This window comes from Lissotriton helveticus, chromosome 1_1 (assembly GCF_964261635.1).
Source record: "Lissotriton helveticus chromosome 1_1, aLisHel1.1, whole genome shotgun sequence".
NCBI lineage: Eukaryota > Metazoa > Chordata > Amphibia > Caudata > Salamandridae > Lissotriton > Lissotriton helveticus.
Window position 1 is genome coordinate 1,434,906,094 of NC_136057.1, and position 17,778 is coordinate 1,434,923,871.

Sequence of the window (17,778 nt, forward strand, 5' to 3'; positions counted from 1 at the left end):
TGATTGCGGTTTTCCCGCATCCTCCGGGCCGGCGGAAGCCACCGCCGGCCCGGAGGATGTGGGAAAACCGCTGCGGAGCCTCGAAAGACCCACCGCCATATTAGGATGGCTGGTGGGTCTGGCATTCCGTCCGCAGCTTTTCCGCTGCGGTCGCCTTCCGACCGCGGCGGAAAAGCTTTAACATGGCTGGCGGTGTCTATCAGACACCGCCAGCCATATTAGGATGGTGTAAAAGGCATGCTTTTCCGCGGCGGCCTGTCCGCCGTGGAAAAGCATACAGACTTTCACTTCGGGGGCCCGTTGCGGGCCCCCTGGGTGAAGGTGGGGTGGGGGGTGCACAAGGGGGGTACCTATGGTACCCCCCTGCATTTGCGTGCACAAAGCAGCAGGCACCGCACGGTGCCTGCCACTTTGTGCATGCAAATGCGATGCATGCATTTTTAACCTTGCGGCGGGTGCAGCTTGAAGCTGCACCCGCCGCAATGTTAAAGATAGAGGATGTGACCGCCACCCTGGCGGTCACATCCTAATTGCTCGGAGGGAACAACGCAGCCCTTGCGGACGTTCCCTCCTGCTCAGGGGTCGCGGACGGACTCAAGTCCGTCCGCGATCATAATCGGCCCCTTAGTTCTGTGATCTGCATGTACACGTTCTATGCCGCAGGCACATTAATCCTCAGTGCTAATTTATGGTGAGTCAGAACTATACTAGACAAAATTTGATCTTTTACCAATGGGAACATTACTCACCAGCGTTATCTGACATTTTTATTGTTGCCTGAAAGAAGCTGGAATCACAAGGAAGTTCATGTGATTTTAAACCAAAAGTTATTTTTATGCACAGCGCCCCCCAGCAAAGTAGTCACCAGGTGTGGTCGCATCGCCCTAAAGCCGGCCCTGTCTGGGTGTACTTGTCAACACTCAAAGGAACTGGCCTGCTTTACATCTACGGTGGTAGCTGGTTGCATAAAACGTCTTAACAAAGCACACTGCAGCACAACTTCGCTTCCAATCACACAAAATCCTGCATGTTAATGGGAGCGCACTGATTAAGTAATGTTCCATCAAACAGTGTCAGTCTGTTTATGCTGCGTACTGTCATACTTTGAAAACAACATTACATAGAAAGGTTTTAACAAGATGGCTAACTAAGAATTGGCTGATTAAATGATAGAATTAGTCATTTGGTGGCAAGCAATGTCATTTCTGATAACACATCCTCAACTACCTGTGGAGAAGCAGTCAGAATAAGTCCGCCATGTCTATAAAGACAGACTGAAAAATAAGATGAAACATATATTTACAAAATTTTTATTAGCAAAACAATAAAACTGGCCAATATTGACCTTGGCAAATAAGTCAAATGAAAACAAGTAATGATTTGTGTACAGCAAACAAATGGTGAAAAGAGGCCTTTAAAATATTCTAGTAAGTGTTATATAAACGATAAAAATGAAAAAATGAAAGACAAAGATTTAAGAAATAAAAAGTTGTTCCTGGACAATTACAGAAGAGTCAATTATCTGAATCATTTTAATACATTCTGTATATAGAAACATAGCTTGGAAAAATGGGGAAGAGATGAGTACGTCGACTGTAGTCAGTAGTTTTCAAGTGGACTCTAGTTTATTTCCGGAGGTCTACCTTTCTTTGTCAAGAATATCCATATTCTCGACCTATTTGGCAGAATATCCTTGCCCTCCAAGGCATCAAACATTCCGTGTTGTCCCATAGCCACGGATGTGAGCCACCAACTGACTCACCCAATATTTTAAAAGCTCCCCCAAGTGACCAGCCAATAGAGACTGTTACCAGCATGAAGCCTTCCTGGAGGAAATGTGCCACTCTTCCTCACTCTCCTCCGAATTCCTCCTTGTGCAGTGCCCGCTGTGCATTTTAGCTGGTCCTTGACCAATACTAAACATAAACACATCTAAGTCGAAAACCAACAAGTCTTTCTCATCTTTGTGACATCATGTCAGCTCGCGGCATCACAAGTAGACTCTGCGGAGGTCGGCGGGGGACGTGATGGTGTGACACTGAGGGCAGAGCTTTTTTGTTCCCTACAGAGAAAAAAATAAATCATTTAAAGCACATGCATTGCTTTTCAGCAAAGTTATTGGCCCCTGCTTCTTTTTTTCTCTTTTATGAACCTTTGTCAAAAGTATACTTCCCCTTTGCCACTTAGACACTAAACAGCAAGGTCCAGAAAGTAGAATGTACTGATAGAATTATCAGTGTGATAAAATATAGTTTTCTTTAATCTGGTTTGTTAAAAGCCTAAAAAAAAAAAAATTACATAAAAAGTTCTTATCTTCAATCCTCTAAACAAGCATTGTGTTCAGTTATACATTCGTAGAAGTGGGATCACTCGACTTTCTTCATTGTATATCATTTGAAAGCGAGAGTGTGAAATTTTTTAAAAGTATCTGAATTAAAGGATTTTCGTCTATTCTTGGTATAGCTCAACCTAAATAGCATATTTGGCTTCACTCCCAACAAATTCAACTGATTGATGGCTACTAAATACATTTTTGGGTCTCACCTAAGACAGCAAGGGCCCAATGTAGGTAATCCGAGATTACCGATTCTTAAATACCAAATCATACCGATTCGGTACTTAAGAACTGGCAATCGGGATGTACGTAATATTACTGAATTAATTACCAAGGGCCCGATGTAGGTAGGCATTTACCGGTCGGTAACGGCCGAATTCGTCCGTTACCGACCGGTAAATGCCTTTTCCAATGTAGGGGGCATGTATTTACAGAATCGGTATTTTTACCGAATCTGTATTTACCGGATCGGTAAAATTACCGAATTGGTAAATACAGACTAGGTAAAAATACCGAATCTGTAAATGCAGATGTAGGTGGCGCTTTAAACAGTGCCACAGGCCCCTCAGAATTCGTTATTTACCATGTAATACTATTGCATGGTAAATAACGAATTCAGGTGTACATGCACATCTGTGCATGTACACCTATGCCATGTGACACACAGACATGCCCTTAGGGTATGTATGTGTCCCACATGGCACACAAGCCTGACATTGGGGTGCTACAGGGTGTCAAAGTGACACCCCGTTCCCCCTGGCAGGATTCGGTATTTACCGATTCTGTAAATACCGAATCGGTATTTGCCATTGATTCCTATGGGCTTCAAGGCCCATAGGAATCAATGGCAAATACTGATTCGGTATTTACCGAATCGGTAAATACCGAATCATACAGATTCGGTAATTTAAAAAGAAAATTTACCTACATCTGCCTACTTCATATTTACCTACTCTTAAATACCGAATCGGTATGATTCGGTATTTAAGAGTAGGTAAATCGAAATTACCTACATCGGGCCCCAAATCTGTATGAATCGGTAATTACCGAATCGGTATTTACCGAATCGGTAAATACCGATTCGGTAATTGGGGAAACATAGAAGGGTGGCAGGGTGTCACTTTGACACGCTGTTGCACCCCTCAATTGTGCATGGGTGCACATGTTGCAGACATACATGCCCTTAGGGCATGTATGTCTGCAACATGGCACCATTTTAAAAGCAAAAAAATGCTTTTGAAAGGGTTTTCATTATTTACCACCAACTTCTAGTTGGTGGTAAATAACGACTTCTTAAACCCCTGTAGCACTGATTTAAGTGCTACCTACATGTCAAAATACAGAATCGGTAATTTTACCGATTCGGCATTTTACAGAATCTGTAAAATTACCGATTCTGTATTTTAACATGCCCCTACATCTCCATCTTCAAATACCGGTCGGTAACGGCCGAAATCGGCCGTTACCAACCGGTATTTGGCTACCTACATCGGGCCCCTAATGCCCAGTCTCTTGGTAGACTTAGAAGCCCAACCGTCACTTACCATTGGTTAGCTTGATTGTCACTCTCATTTCTTTGTGGGTTATTGGTCAGGTGCAGTAGGCTTCTACCACTTTATGCATTCGTCTCTGCTCATTTTTTAAGCACTATTTTTATATTTGTGTTTAAGCACTTTACGAAAGTGCCTCTTTTTTAGCTGTCTCCCTCATTACTTCTTTCCCCTTCATGTTCCTCCTGCCACTGACTGTCATGTTGCAACCCCACCCACCTTTCCTCCGTTTTCCAATTCTGGAACAGGCAGCTGAATCCTTATTGAGCGGCCTTTTGAGCTCAAACAATTGACATGTCCTCCTTTGACTGACAGCTAATGTCTCCCAGAGGGACTCTGCCATTTAATAGGATCTTTATATCTGATGACTAGATGGGCTTTTGACAATCATTGATGTAAAAGTAGCATTAAGGCACAGAAGATTTTAATGGATCTCATCCGGTCACACCTAACTTTATTAATTCATAGTGTGATGACCCAGCCGACTTTGAGATACTCGCGCTCTGATGAAAAATTGAAGGCAAGGCGCAATTAGCCCAATTCATAAAAATTGGTAGGTGTAATTGGAAAAAACTTGCATGAAACACAAAATTCACTTGCATCTTGTCATAAAATGCATTGCTTCGAATGAGTCCCAAAAATTCCAAAGAGTGCTGACTGGAATCTGCACCCATTGCAACATGGGTGCAGAATTTTTGAAAATGGCAAAAATTAAGCACTCTTCACAACCAAACCATTCATGGTCAAAACACCGTGATGTGCAAATCTTAACCTTTGCCTGCAGTGGGAGAAGATAAAAAATTCACCCCCTTAAAAAATTTGCCTTTTTTCCCCCAAAGAGTGTTTCCTGCTGTCAGTCGTACAGGACATCAAACTGTAGGAAATAGCTTTTTTTTTCTCCTACTAACCCTGAATGAGAGCTCGGAATCCCAATGGCCTTTCCCTGACAAACTATGCGCTTCCTTCTGCCTGAGGTCCCACCCGGGGAGTCCGGGCATCAGGGGAGTGTAAGAACTTGCAATGTCAGGATCCAGCAGCAGTATGCCATAATAGCAGTCCTGAGAGGCGACAGGAGCATTCCAGCTTCTGTGCATGTCTCCTTTTTTTGCTGCTTTTTTTAAAATTTCGCCTACCAGACAGTGCAAGCTGTCTGTTGACACAAAGCTCTATTATCAGGTTACAGTGGGTTCAGAGCTTAGCCATTGATTACTATTGGTTGGCTTTACTGTCACTCTCTTTTGCTTGATTTTTATTTGTCAGCTTGTGTGGGCTTTACTTCCTTTTCTTGAGTTTGTTTCTCCACTGGTTATTGGATGCATTACTTGTGTCCTTCCACTTCTCACTTTGAAGCACTACTTTCTTCTGTTTGGTTAAGCACACCATGGAAGTGCATGTTTTTTTAAGCTGTTTCACTAGTGTACTGCTTTTCCGCTCCTCTGTAATGATCCTTGTTGCACTCTCTTAGCGGTGTGCTTTTCACATGCTCCCTCTATTTTGTACTCACCATCATGTGCTTCTCAACTGCTTTGATCTCCTGCCTGTGATTCCTTCAAGAGCTCCATGTTCCTCTAGCCTGTGTGTTTCTCTTCCTCCAGTGCTCCACATTCCTCTCTCTATCTCATGATGCTCTCCCCCTTGCCCTTCTGTACTGCATCCCCTTCAGATGCACTATATACTGCTTTGGTCCTTGTCGCCCTCCATGCTGCTTCTGCGCCCCAGTGTTCCTTCAGCACCCATATTGTATTTGTCCCTACTACAATTTTCCATGTTGTTTCCCCCAACATGCGGCTCAAAAAAACAAAAAAAAACACTTTCTTGATTTTTAGTTTATTTTTACTTATTGATCCAACTCGAAAGTTGAATGAAATAAATTTAAAAAGAGCCCTCTTCATTTTGTAGGTGTGTGCACCACAAAATGAATTGAGTGGATGCGCCCTAGTGCCCTTTTTGGTTTATTCTTTTGCCATGCCGCACAGCATTGTGGATCTGAACAGCAATGCCAACAAGCATTGGCATAGCCAATAGGTCATGCCCTTGGGACCTTATAAGTGTTTAACCATGCAACAGTTAATGTTGTTGCACTAAGGATATTGTGCTGCATAACTAAATACTTATAAGGTCCCAAAAGCAAGACGTATTGGCTATGCCAATGCTTGTTGTTAATTTGCCACCAGCATCTTGCTGTTAAATCACAGATAGAACCGCCAAATCTGTTGTCCCACTTTATGATGCCCAGCATGGCAACATGAAACAGCAGTGCCATCAGGACCAAATACAAGACCAATGGCTTCTGCCAACAATAAAATGTACATATATTTTTCTATCTATTTGCTAATTCGACAATGTATTGTGTCGGAGTGCTACATTTAATAATTTCGGTACAAAAGGGGGTGGTGATGGACGGAGCATCTGAACCAATCAAACCCTCACACCCAGTCAACAGATCTGGGTTTAATCCATTACCGTTCTTTAGCCCACTCTGCCACCCCACTTCAGACATGGCCATATGCAAATCAGTCTGACCTTTGCCTCATGGGAACAGTCCAGCCCGAACTGCCAAGCCATGCCTTCCCTGGACCAGTTTCAAGCTTCCTAGGACCGGTTTCTGGCATTTCAGCCGTCTTCAGCCAGGCTTGCTTGAATCCAGTGGCAAAGTGAGCAAGGAACTCACGTCTGAGCATACCCTGCCAACTTATGGCGAACAAAGCGGTACAAAAGGGGGTGGTGATGAACGGAGCATCTGAAATAATCAAACACTCACACCCAGTCAACAGATCTGAGTTTAATCCATCACCGTTCTTTAGCCCACTCTGCCACCCCACTTCAGACATGGCCATATGCAAATCAGTCTGACTCTGTGCCTCATGGGAACAGTCCAGCTCGAACTGCCAAGTCATGCCTTCCCTGGACCGGAAACAAGCTTCCTAGGACCGGTTTCTGGCATTTCAGCCAGGCTTGCTTGAATCCAGTGGCAAAGTGAGCAAGGGACTCACGTCTGAGCAAACCCTGCCAACTTATGGCGAACCAAGCGGTACAAAAGGCGAACTTTGCCACTGGATTCAAGCAAGATTGGCTGAAGACGGCTGAAATGCCAGAAAGTAGTCAAACAAAAAAAACGCACAATTGTGTGACACATACTAAAGCACATAGGCATCATGAAGCAGCTAGAGGCCAAATCATTCTGTAGTCATTCTGTAGGCAAGCACAGGCATCACCACGCATGTGCATGCTTATGGAGTGACAGGCACCATTTTATTTTCAAATATTACTGTACTAAAACACTTTGAAATATTTTTTTTTAAAGGAAGCCAAATGCTTAGGAGCATATGGCAGGCGCTGGGCCCTCTGAAAAGCGTGGAGATAAACTATTTTATTTGTAGGACCAAGGAGGTGTGGGGGGGGGGGCAAAAGAAAAGTAGGTAGGGAGAGCGAATGGAATGAAGCAATGGCGGGTGGGTTGGTGGCGAAATAAAACGGTTTTTTTTTTAAAGAAAGAGAGGGGTGGGGGAGGGTCTCAGAGAGCAGCATGTAGTGCAGGGGTGAGTTTTTAAAAGGATAAACGGCACACTATGGAGAGAGCAGGCATGAGAACGAGGAACCAACACGGTGTGAGCTGGGAGAGAGTTACTTGGGGAAGGAGCAGCAAACGAGAGTGCAAAAAAACACACACTCGAGTGATGAATGAAATAAGTTGCTCCCTGTATGTGAATATAGGAATTAAAAGGACGGTAGAGAAGCCCTGCTCCAGTAAAGGAACAAGCACATGGAGAGGAAGGAATATCATGAAATATTAAGCATGCAAATGAAGGTGACAAGAAAGACAATCAACAGTTAGAAATGGGGGTGGTCCACAACAGGCCTTTTGCAAACAGACAGCTAAATGTGCTTAGTCTGTAGATGACAGCTAAAAAGGAATTATCACCTCAATAAACATCAAAAGCAATTCGGCCGTGAAAGCAAAAGTGATGGCAGGGGCCGCTCTGTGGTGGGGGAGGGGCAGAGCGAGGCGCTTGGGAGAGCAAGGCTTAATGAGCCATAAAAGCCAAATGGTGGCTGTGTGCATTCACACACGCGTGCCCGCAACCTTGAGGCTAGGAAAAGATTGTGGTAGCACTTTGAAAACCCCCTTACTAAAAGTCGAGCAAACAGCGCACGCACTGCTCTAAACTCAACCTAAAAACGACTGGCAAGCCAATAGGTTCCAAGACCGGTTCATCGGTTTTGCCAATGCTTGTTTTTTTAATATTGTTTTGCTTCACAAACCTGGTGAAGTGTTTTAAAAAATAAATGAAGTTGTGAAGCACTAAGCTTGGCAACTTGACACAGGACTATGGTAGTCTTAAGAAGGGCACATGTCCTAAGGAAAACAGTTTCATGCACTCCTGCAGCCACAGGTGCACACAAGTAGAGTAAGAAAAGTTCTCAAGACACCCCGATTTAACACATGAAAACAGGAATGATGCCTGTCTTTTTAGGGCTAACTTTTCAAAACCGTCTGCAAACACCACAGCATGGTACACCTACACATGTCCTTATTTAATTCACATCTGTCTTCATTTATGGGCCTCTGAAGGAAAGATATACTGTTGGCCAGACTCAGTATACAGATTTTGTGTTCCATTTTTTGCCAATGGACATTTCGCCGCCTGCACTGCAGCACCTCATCAAACAATGCTGTAGTTAGAGGTGGGCAATTGCCTGTGGTCGGGGTGGGTAGAAAAGCTGGAGTACAGGGAGTCACAACCCAGTACACTCCCCCCCCACATCCCCCACAAAATGGCAATCAACACGGGTTAATTACAAGAGCTGAGAGTGCATTGGTGTTTACCCTGCAGTGAAATGTTTGCAAATTGCAAGACTTAGGGCCTGTTTACGACTTTGCAGACAGGGTCACTCACTCCCTCACATTGTGACGGATATCCCGTTCGCCAGATTACAATTCCATTATGACCCAGCAGCGGTGCGTCCATTGGGGCGTAGGGGCGTAGCCCCGCCAGCCACCATGGACCCGCATCGCGGCTGCCGGCCGCAATCCCATCCTGGTATTTTCTAAATTAAATATCGCATTATTGCAAGCAACAATCAGCCGCCGGCGGGAATTGCGCAGGGGGGCGTGGCCTGCTGCAGCTTGAGTGACAGTCCACACTCAGGCTGCAGCAGACCGTCCCGCTGGGGAACTTACAGTGCGCATTCTTGGGAAAGTTGACAACTTTCTCAAGCATGCGCACTGTAAGTTCCCCAGCGGGACCCAGGGGTGCTTGTTTGTTGCCACAGCCCGGGTTTTCAACAGCCGACAGGGCGAGCAGCAAATGTGCCCTCCTAGCCAATCCTGGCGCTGAAGCGCCAGGATTGGCTGGTCCACCGGCGCAGCATCCCGCTGCCATTGGATGCCGCGCGTGGGGGTGGCTCAGCATTCGTGTAGGTGCCTGGGTGGGTGGGGTACGGATGCCAGTGCGCCTGCAGCTCAAGGGCCCGGGAGCGATGTCTCCACTCAACGTTCGGGGTCTGGGACTGGCTCTGCGCTCGCCTCCGGTAAGTGTCATTATCAAGGTTCACATATGAACAGCGTCAGCTTTTCTTTTACATTCCTGGAATGTTTTCGATGACCGCTTCAGAATCAAGCCTTGGGTCGGATTCAGCAGTGGATGGACGCTGGTTTTGTATTTACCTGCCCCACCCCCGCCCCATTCCACCGTCCTTTACGTGTTTCTGGTGCAGGCAATATGCATTGAGTCTTTCTCCATTATGTTCATCATTATGAACATTTTCACGGGAGAGGTCGTGTCCTTCCCATGGAGCGCCTTCAATGCTTAGCCCCCTAATGAGCGTCATTTCTCTAGTTTGGAGCTTCCTTTGTCATTCATGTCTTTGGCAGTTAACTTCCTAATGATGACGTTTGCAAAGAACAGCGCCGCAGAATCCCAGGAAAGTGCCAGAACGGTACAAAGCACACCTGACAGTCAGACACAGATCTCACTTTGTGTCATGCAGAATTTAAGCGCTAATCCGGCTGAGGCAAGGCCTCACTCCTTTTGTCAGGAACCATCAGTCGCGCTAAACAAGGTGCTTATTAAAAGTTTAATTTATTCTGTACCTCTCGCCCAAAGATTGTAAAAACTCACGTTTTTTCACGTGCAGGATTAGGTGTTATGTTCATGCAGCAACCTAAAGTTATTTTATTTTGCCATTGAATGAATTGAAGTTTTGAGGAATCGAATATTGTTTTTAAATTCCAGATTTTAGGCGGAGGGACGCTGCCATGATGGGAGGCCATGATTGGAGGGCAGCCTTCCGTAGATGCCAACTCTGTACTAAACACTGCAAACATGTGCAACCACTTAAGAGTTCCTTCGGTGGTTCACCGCGGATCTGCGGAAAACCACAGTGAACAAACTCCTCCTGTGGTGAAGAGAGTCCTTAAAGTCAGTCCTCCCCGAGCCAGCAGTGGTCTGCTCCATACCTCAGCAGTACTGCACCTTTCTTGGTTGTTAATGTTAAGCCATCTTATGCACTGCAGAGCTTGCTTTATTTTTTGCTCTGGTTTAACACTGGCGTGTGAATTTGCATTTTCACTACCTTTTAGGGATACATTTTCTGTTGCTATAATACTTTTAATATGTTCCTCGACCTCTCCCATCCCTGACTCGGTCAAAAAGTTAGTACCACTGTAGTCTTAATTCATTTTTCCCACAGAAGTCCGTTCCCTTTCATCTGCTGCGGGCTAGCTTCTACTGTGTTTTGGAGGTAATACTGAGAAGCTTCCTTCCCACCTTTTTACTTTGGTTCAGGTCTTTTAATTTGTCCCATGTTGTACTTTTCAGCTGTCTCTCTTCTCTACCAATTGTAGCTTCCAATCCAGGCACAATACATTCTGCCCTTCTTTCGGTCACGGCATGGGTAATATCAGTGTCGGGGAAAACGCTTTTTAAAAGCCAGGCATCATGTTGTTAATCTAATGTTGCATCAAATCTGTTACTTGCCTTTCTTAATGTTGAGAATTTTATGCTCACTTAACCTAAGAGTGAGTAGGCCATTTTGAGTTGTCAGATAAAATCTGGGTATCATTTACGGTATCAGTGACAGTATTTGTGAATACTTTACATCCTTTGTGCTGCATAATATGATTAGGACTTTAGTTTATTCTTGTTGGGGTCTGAGGCTCTTTTCTCACCCATAATATACATTTACCCCTTTAACAGCTTAGTATAATAAGTAGCTGTTTACTTTTGATGTTTCCCAGCAATCAGTGAGTTCCTTTTAATGGCAGCCTGTCTTCTCCGCTCTTTCTGAGAGGGTCACACTGGGATTATAAGAGATACACTCCAATCACATCTGCAGCACTATCACAAGTCTTATCCCAGAATGAGGTGGGCCCTCATTTCTCCCTCTTAGGGCTTCCTCGGAGTCTGCCAGACCATGAGGCTTACCAGAACAGAAAACCACTCCGCACACACCTGCATCTTCCATCCCTTCCTCCCTCAAGCTCGGACCGCCCTTAAGCTCTACTAAGGCCATAGGCACGTGAAAGACATCAAGAAGGTAGTGATGGCGCCATGGTTCTTGATAGCTCTTGGCATTGAAAGCACAGCATAAAACACACGATAAGGTTTCTTGTAGGTAGAAGCCTATATTAAAAATCAGAATCTGCTTAACTCCACTCCACAGTGAAAAACATGGAGCCCTCTCCTACGCTGCCCACAAGTGTATCTTCCCTCATAGCATAAGATTACTACCCCAGCAAATAAAAGTCTTCCCTGGCCTGATGCTTTACAGCTGCCCTCGATAGGAAGCCGTAGAATCTTTAATGAGGGCAGTACGCTCTGGAATGGCTTGCTTACCAGAAGCTCTTCTTTCTGAGCATATATTGATCTGCTCAAGAGCACAAGAGCCCTGTTAATGTACTGAGACCTCTTCCCCTACTCTCTCATATGTCTCACTAGTCCAGCAGGATTCAGTGTCAGTGACCACACCTCTTTTCTAGAAAGTATATGCCCGAGCAGATCTGATTCCAAGGTGAGTGTTTTACAACACTCCCATGCTTTCCAGCTAGGTCTGCACAACAGAACCACATTTGCGTACGTAAACCTATGTCACTCGACTCTTCAGGCTCCCCAAATGCCCAAGCCTAAACTGTAAAGGGCTAACTGCATGACTATTCTAGTGTGTGTGTCGTCATTATTCCTTAGGGGCTGCTATCTTTTAACATTGTAAAGTGCTTCGACTCAAAAGTTACATGTTTTAAAACGCCATTCTTACATATATATTATATTTCATCCATTTGTCTCCTGGGTCCAGCACGATCGCGCAAAGTATCAGTGTGTCACCCTTCTTTTTTTTCTGTGCGGCGTTTAGGTTGCACCGCCAAAGATCCACGGGATATCAGACAGACAGACCCCCTTTGCACAGGCTCGCTCCTTGAAATATGTAGCGCTTTCCGTCTCTAGATTTAACTGTGGTTAATGCATGATATTTTTGAAACATAAACACACTGTTTACCCTGGAATGCTTCTTATCATATCCTATCGGTTTACTCTGCTGGCCAACTCTTAGGCATTTTCCCACAAAGAATTGAAACGCCAGGTCTGAGACATTACAACTTAATTAAGCTTAGGAGGCCTTAGATTTACGCTTAGCAGCATATGGTAAATAAACAAAGTCTGTAGCTTAATGGCCCTTGTGGGTGTGACTACATTAGGAGCCTTCTTGGAAATACAGAGGGCGAGGAATCAGACGCATTTACACACAACAAGGCAACATGGCTTTCTAATTCCATAGCAGACTCGTAATAGATTTTGTTTTTAACTCTTCCATGCCAGCAATATGAAATTCTCAATCAGAAAATGGTGCTATGATTGTGGTGTCGAGTTCAATGTGCTGCAACTCTAGGCCCATATATGATACTTTTATGATCATGATGCATGCTCTGCCGTGGTGTTGGGCGTGTGTGACCTGAGGTAAGAGGTAGGAGGGCCCAATTTGTGGTGTGTCTAGATCTGTGTATGCTCAGAATAGTGATGAAACACAAACATTTCCCTCACTACAGGCACTGCTGTATTGCAGGTTTCTTGAATACCCACGGATGCATATTAAGGGCAGTATCTGCCTTTGATTTATGAAGTGAGTTGATGACAGCATACCTTTCAATGTGGCATGCAGACCGGCCAGGTTTATCATTTATATCAATTTTGTCATGTTAGATGTTGTATTTACTACAGGTTGTGATTCCTACATAATTGATTAGTGACGTATTGGTCTTGCTGAGGATGGAGCAATGGAGATTGGGCAAAAGATGATGGCTATGACAGCAAGTGTCCTATTATTTAATTTTGGCAATTCACCTTTGAATTTAGATCTCCACATGCTTTTGGATGCATGAATGATGCAGCGATTGACAAGGCATATCTAATTGTCAAAAGACAAGGGATACATAAAGGGGAATTTAGAGACACCTTCGCAGATCCATTCTGCAATGGTTTTTTAGGATATACTTGACATAACTTTCATATTGTTCATATTCAACTTCTTACTGAAGTGCATATTGCTCCAAACTGTCATCCCTTTCTGGTCCATGGCTATGCATACACACAAATTAGAAGATGTAACACACTAGTCTAGCAATCAACAGCGAGGGACTAGCAATTTAAGAAATCAGCATGTTTTCCATCCAGTGGAGTTATGGTAGAGTCATTTACATGTTCACGACTGCTATACAATCAGCCAGTCTCTGATTCCTGTATCTAGCAGAAAGGGTATGAAACCAGCATGAAAACAGAGTACACATTACATTACCAAGGGTTCATTCCCTGCCCATAAAGGCACATTGCCTGATCAGTCAATGTGTTTACTGTTACTGATCATCTGTTTTCCTCTCCATATTGTTGTGATGTTAATGCTATTGGTTTTACTGGAAATTGTGTTGTATTTACAGAAGTGATATAGTTGAAGTAAAAGGCACTTTACGCCCATTCCCAACCCCACCCATCCATGGGTTGCGGAAGCTAATTAGCAGACTGGGAGCATTGCTTTTATTTTCCTTTAGTGTAATAGGCTGGCTGGTGAAGTGCACTTCCCATAGTGTGCAGTCACTTCAATTTGCCTTTAGGTGACTACCTGGCTTGATGGTGGTTTTCTATTTGATTTCATGTAACTCCTTGTCTTGATGAGTGCTTTGGTTTTAGTTTGTTTGAGGTAACTGCTTCACATGCTGGTTTCATCACACAGCTGATACGCACCCTGAGAAAGCCAGAGCTGCCCTGTTAGTGGTATCAACACCAGTGCGCTTAGGTTCCTTACAGCTCCTTCACTTGAAGTGGGTTACCACCTACCCGTTACTTTTTGTATCCTGCTCGTACCAAGTCAGACCCAGACCAGTCCCCACAGTTACTCCGGATTAATGGACATTGTCATGTCATCTCAGGCGCGATGTAAAGAGTGAGCTGAGGACTCTTTTGGCTCCAGAACCAACTAGCTGGTGACCCTTGTGGTTGTTTAAAGATTTAAAATCAGCCTGTAACTCAGTCTTGAGCTGGGTCGGTGACCTCGATTACAAAGTGGCTGTGCCAGATGTCCCATTATGACCCCTTTTGCCTGTCTCCCCTTCAGGCGCACGGGGCATAAAACTGGGGGGTTCTCAACCCTGCCAAAAAACTGAGGGGTGACCCTAAGAGCACAGCTGCCATCCTATCAGGGGTGGGATGCTTTGGTGTGCTGGTCTGGTTTTCTGGGTGCATTGGCTCAAGTTTTTCCCCATGTAATTGATTGGGTGTCTTGGTAAGTTGCTTTTATGTGAATGTCTGACTTATGACTGTGCATTCCTTTCAGTGTGCACTTGCTTCAGTTTACTTTTGAGTCACTGTCTAGTTTGCTGGATGTATTGCTTTCATTTTTCTTTCGTTAAACTGTTTGACTTGCTTGGTGCTTTTATGTTGGTGCCTGCATGCTGAGGTGTACTCTTTAAATGTATGTGACTGGCCTGTTGACTAGCACCCTGCTTTCAAAGTGAAGGTTCACAGGTTCACACTTGCTTTAGTTTACTTTTGTATGGTTGACTGCATGCACTGTTTTGCTGGATGCATTGCTTTAAGTTACTACTTGATGCATTGCTTTCAGTTTGCTTTAAAGTAATTGCCTCTCATTTTCCCAAAGCTTTATGAAGGCTGTTTCCCAACTGCGTGCAACTTCTTCTACTCTTAGAGCTGAGATTTTCATGAAAGTCTTATAGTCTGAATTCAGCACCTGAGCGTAATAGGACGAAATGTATGAAGCTCTGTGGTTATACTGAATAAGCAGCTACCTATGTTATGCCATCTATTAATGTAATAATTGCACTTTCACAATTGCTTTATTAACCTTCCTGCTTTCTCAAATTTGCTTGAAAATGCACGATTTTTCTTCTTTTTTTTTTCAAAATTTTCTTGGGGGGGGTTATCCCCCCAAACCCCCCTTTTGGGGTTCGGGCTCGCTCCCTACGCTCGCTCGCTACGGTGCTGTATGCAAATCACTTTGCGCCCCACCACTTTGAAATGTCACCCACCGCCCCTGTTATGACCTATGGAACTTATAATAGGGCAGACGGGATATCCGTCACGGTTGTGATGGAGTATCCTATGCGCCAAGATTGTACGCAGGCCCTTAATGACGTTGGTGATTTTGAGGCATTCCAACTCAGTAAAGAGAAGGCTAGTCTGACTTATAGGGAGATACGGGGCACAGTAAGAGAACATTAATAAGATAGATTCAAAGCAGGTTTGATCACAGGATGAGGGTAATAGATGTTAATCATTAAAATGCATAGATTACCAGAGTTCGCAGCCAACACTGTTCACAATGTATGTGCCAACACTGAATGGAAGTAAGTGGTGCTGAATAGGAGTCCTGCAATGAAAAGAACACTGATTGTTGAAAATCGTATATACAGAAAGACATATATATTATAATAACATTAGAATGCTGGGAGCTTCATTGAAGACAATGAAGTGACTCCATGCTAATAATGACTGGTATAAGCCCTCTGCTCCAACAATCCAATGTCTGTCTCTATGTTCCTCCGTTTTAATTTACAACATTCTAACCTCGGTTTGGTGGAATGCTCGAATACCCTTAAAGCCCTTCTGCCTTGGGGTATAGCGTTTGTTACAGGCCTTCTCGCTCGTTACAGGCCTAGCATGTGACTCAGGCCTATAAATAGCTTTCAAGGCCTTTAAAAACCGGTATAGCCTTTGACAGCAGGCTATAAGGCTAAAATCCATTTTATTTTCACAGTATAGTAAAATTGACAAGACAAAAACACTGTTCACTGCTTTACAGAGTGCATGTTTCAATCACTGTACACAGGGCTATAACTCTCCTAAATGTCATAGACAGCTTCAGTGTGATTTTACCATGCTCAACAAATGAAACCCCTTCTCTCCCGATTTTGGTTAAACAACTTTGTCTAAAACAAATACACATGAACAAATGAAATTATTTAAGCTGTGTATGTAGATGTGCAGAGTGGAATATGCTGCATATTATATTACCATGACTGAGGTAGGAGAAACAGCCTTTACAACAATGTTTTTACCACATTGTACCTTTACCACACATTTTTTACCACGCTAGTTTTAAGAACGCTTATGCTTTTACAATGTATGCCTTTACCACGCACTTAAGGTACGTTCAAGGGTATGGGGGTCTCCCCCAACAAATACATTGTGTATATATATGTAAAAGAATATGCAATCTAAAAAAATGTGAGGTAAAAAATGCATGGTAAAGGCATGCAGAGTATTTCCCTGCGTTGTTACGTGAGGTAGAGAAGGGGAGAGGCATCATAACCAACTCAGGCTTCACCTCTCATGAGCCAGACCTTCCCCGCATTCTCAACAAAGGTAATATTAGAATATTACACGCTGCACATCTCTATATACATTATGGCCCAGATTTATTAAGGTTTTGCATTGCCCTTGCCCCACCTAAGGGGATGCCGGGTGACACAAAACCTAGAATGAGATTTACTGAGCCACACAAGACCTCCTTGCGTGGCCCTGTGTGGCTTAGTAAACCTGGAGTATTACTCTGCATGGTGGGGACATTACATGGGTGGAGTGTGGGTGTTCCTACACAACCGCCCATGTATTCTGAAGCATTCCTGGATTTACCAACACTAGTAGACCTGGGAATGCATCAAAAAAGTACACCTTCCCACCATCTTGAGGGATTTGGCACATTCCTGCCTTCTACCTTTCACGCATGCAGCGCAGTTGTTGTGCTGCGTTGCGTGAAGAGATGTTAAATCTGGCCCTCTATATCTTTATGCAGAGAGGCAGTTAGCAAGATTTATGGACTGATGGACAAACTTGTGGACACTGACAGCCACAAATGGATGGATAGACAGACAAACAGTGACACAGGATAGACAGACAAGGAGACAGACAGAAGACCGGGGTAACAGAAGGTGGATAAATTAATAAAACCAAAGGATGAAGACAGGAGGACGGAGAAGGATACACACAGCCATGGACTGATTGGATTAGATCATGGGTACTCACAAACAGGGGCCACAAACTTTGGTCTGTGATGTGATCGAGGGCTGCACAGATGCCAGAAGGGTGGCAGTAGGGGGTCTGAGTGGGTCAGGGATTGGGTAGAGAGGTCTAAAAACATGTTAAACAGCCAAGCATTTATTTGCAGGTTAATAAATGGTTGTCCATTTATTTAACATTTTTTCTGAATATTAGTGCCCAGCACCTAGTGCTGCTGTTCACTGGGGGGGCACATGTAAAGCTCAAGAGGGCCGCAAGAGGCCCCCGGGCCGTACTTTGAGGATCACTGGGTTAGATAGATACATGCCCGGACTGGCCATAGCGGGCTCCAGGCATATTCCCCCGGTGGGCTGGAAGGGTTGGGGTCCGG

General features: G+C 44.3%; 1 protein-coding gene across 1 annotated transcript in view; it reads right to left on the reverse strand.

Annotated features, from left to right (window-relative positions):
* Window positions 1–1,706: 1,706 nt before the first annotated feature.
* LOC144773262 (E3 ubiquitin-protein ligase RNF220-like) overlaps window positions 1,707–17,778 on the reverse strand; it is a 148,419-nt gene continuing 132,347 nt past the window's right edge. Inside the window, exons 11-12 of the mRNA XM_078658170.1 lie at window positions 15,685–15,759; window positions 1,707–2,062 (exon numbers count right to left, since the gene is read on the reverse strand). Of these exons, the coding sequence (XP_078514296.1) occupies window positions 1,991–2,062; window positions 15,685–15,759 (147 nt within the window). The 3' untranslated portion in view covers window positions 1,707–1,990. The remainder of the gene's footprint in view (window positions 2,063–15,684; window positions 15,760–17,778) is intronic.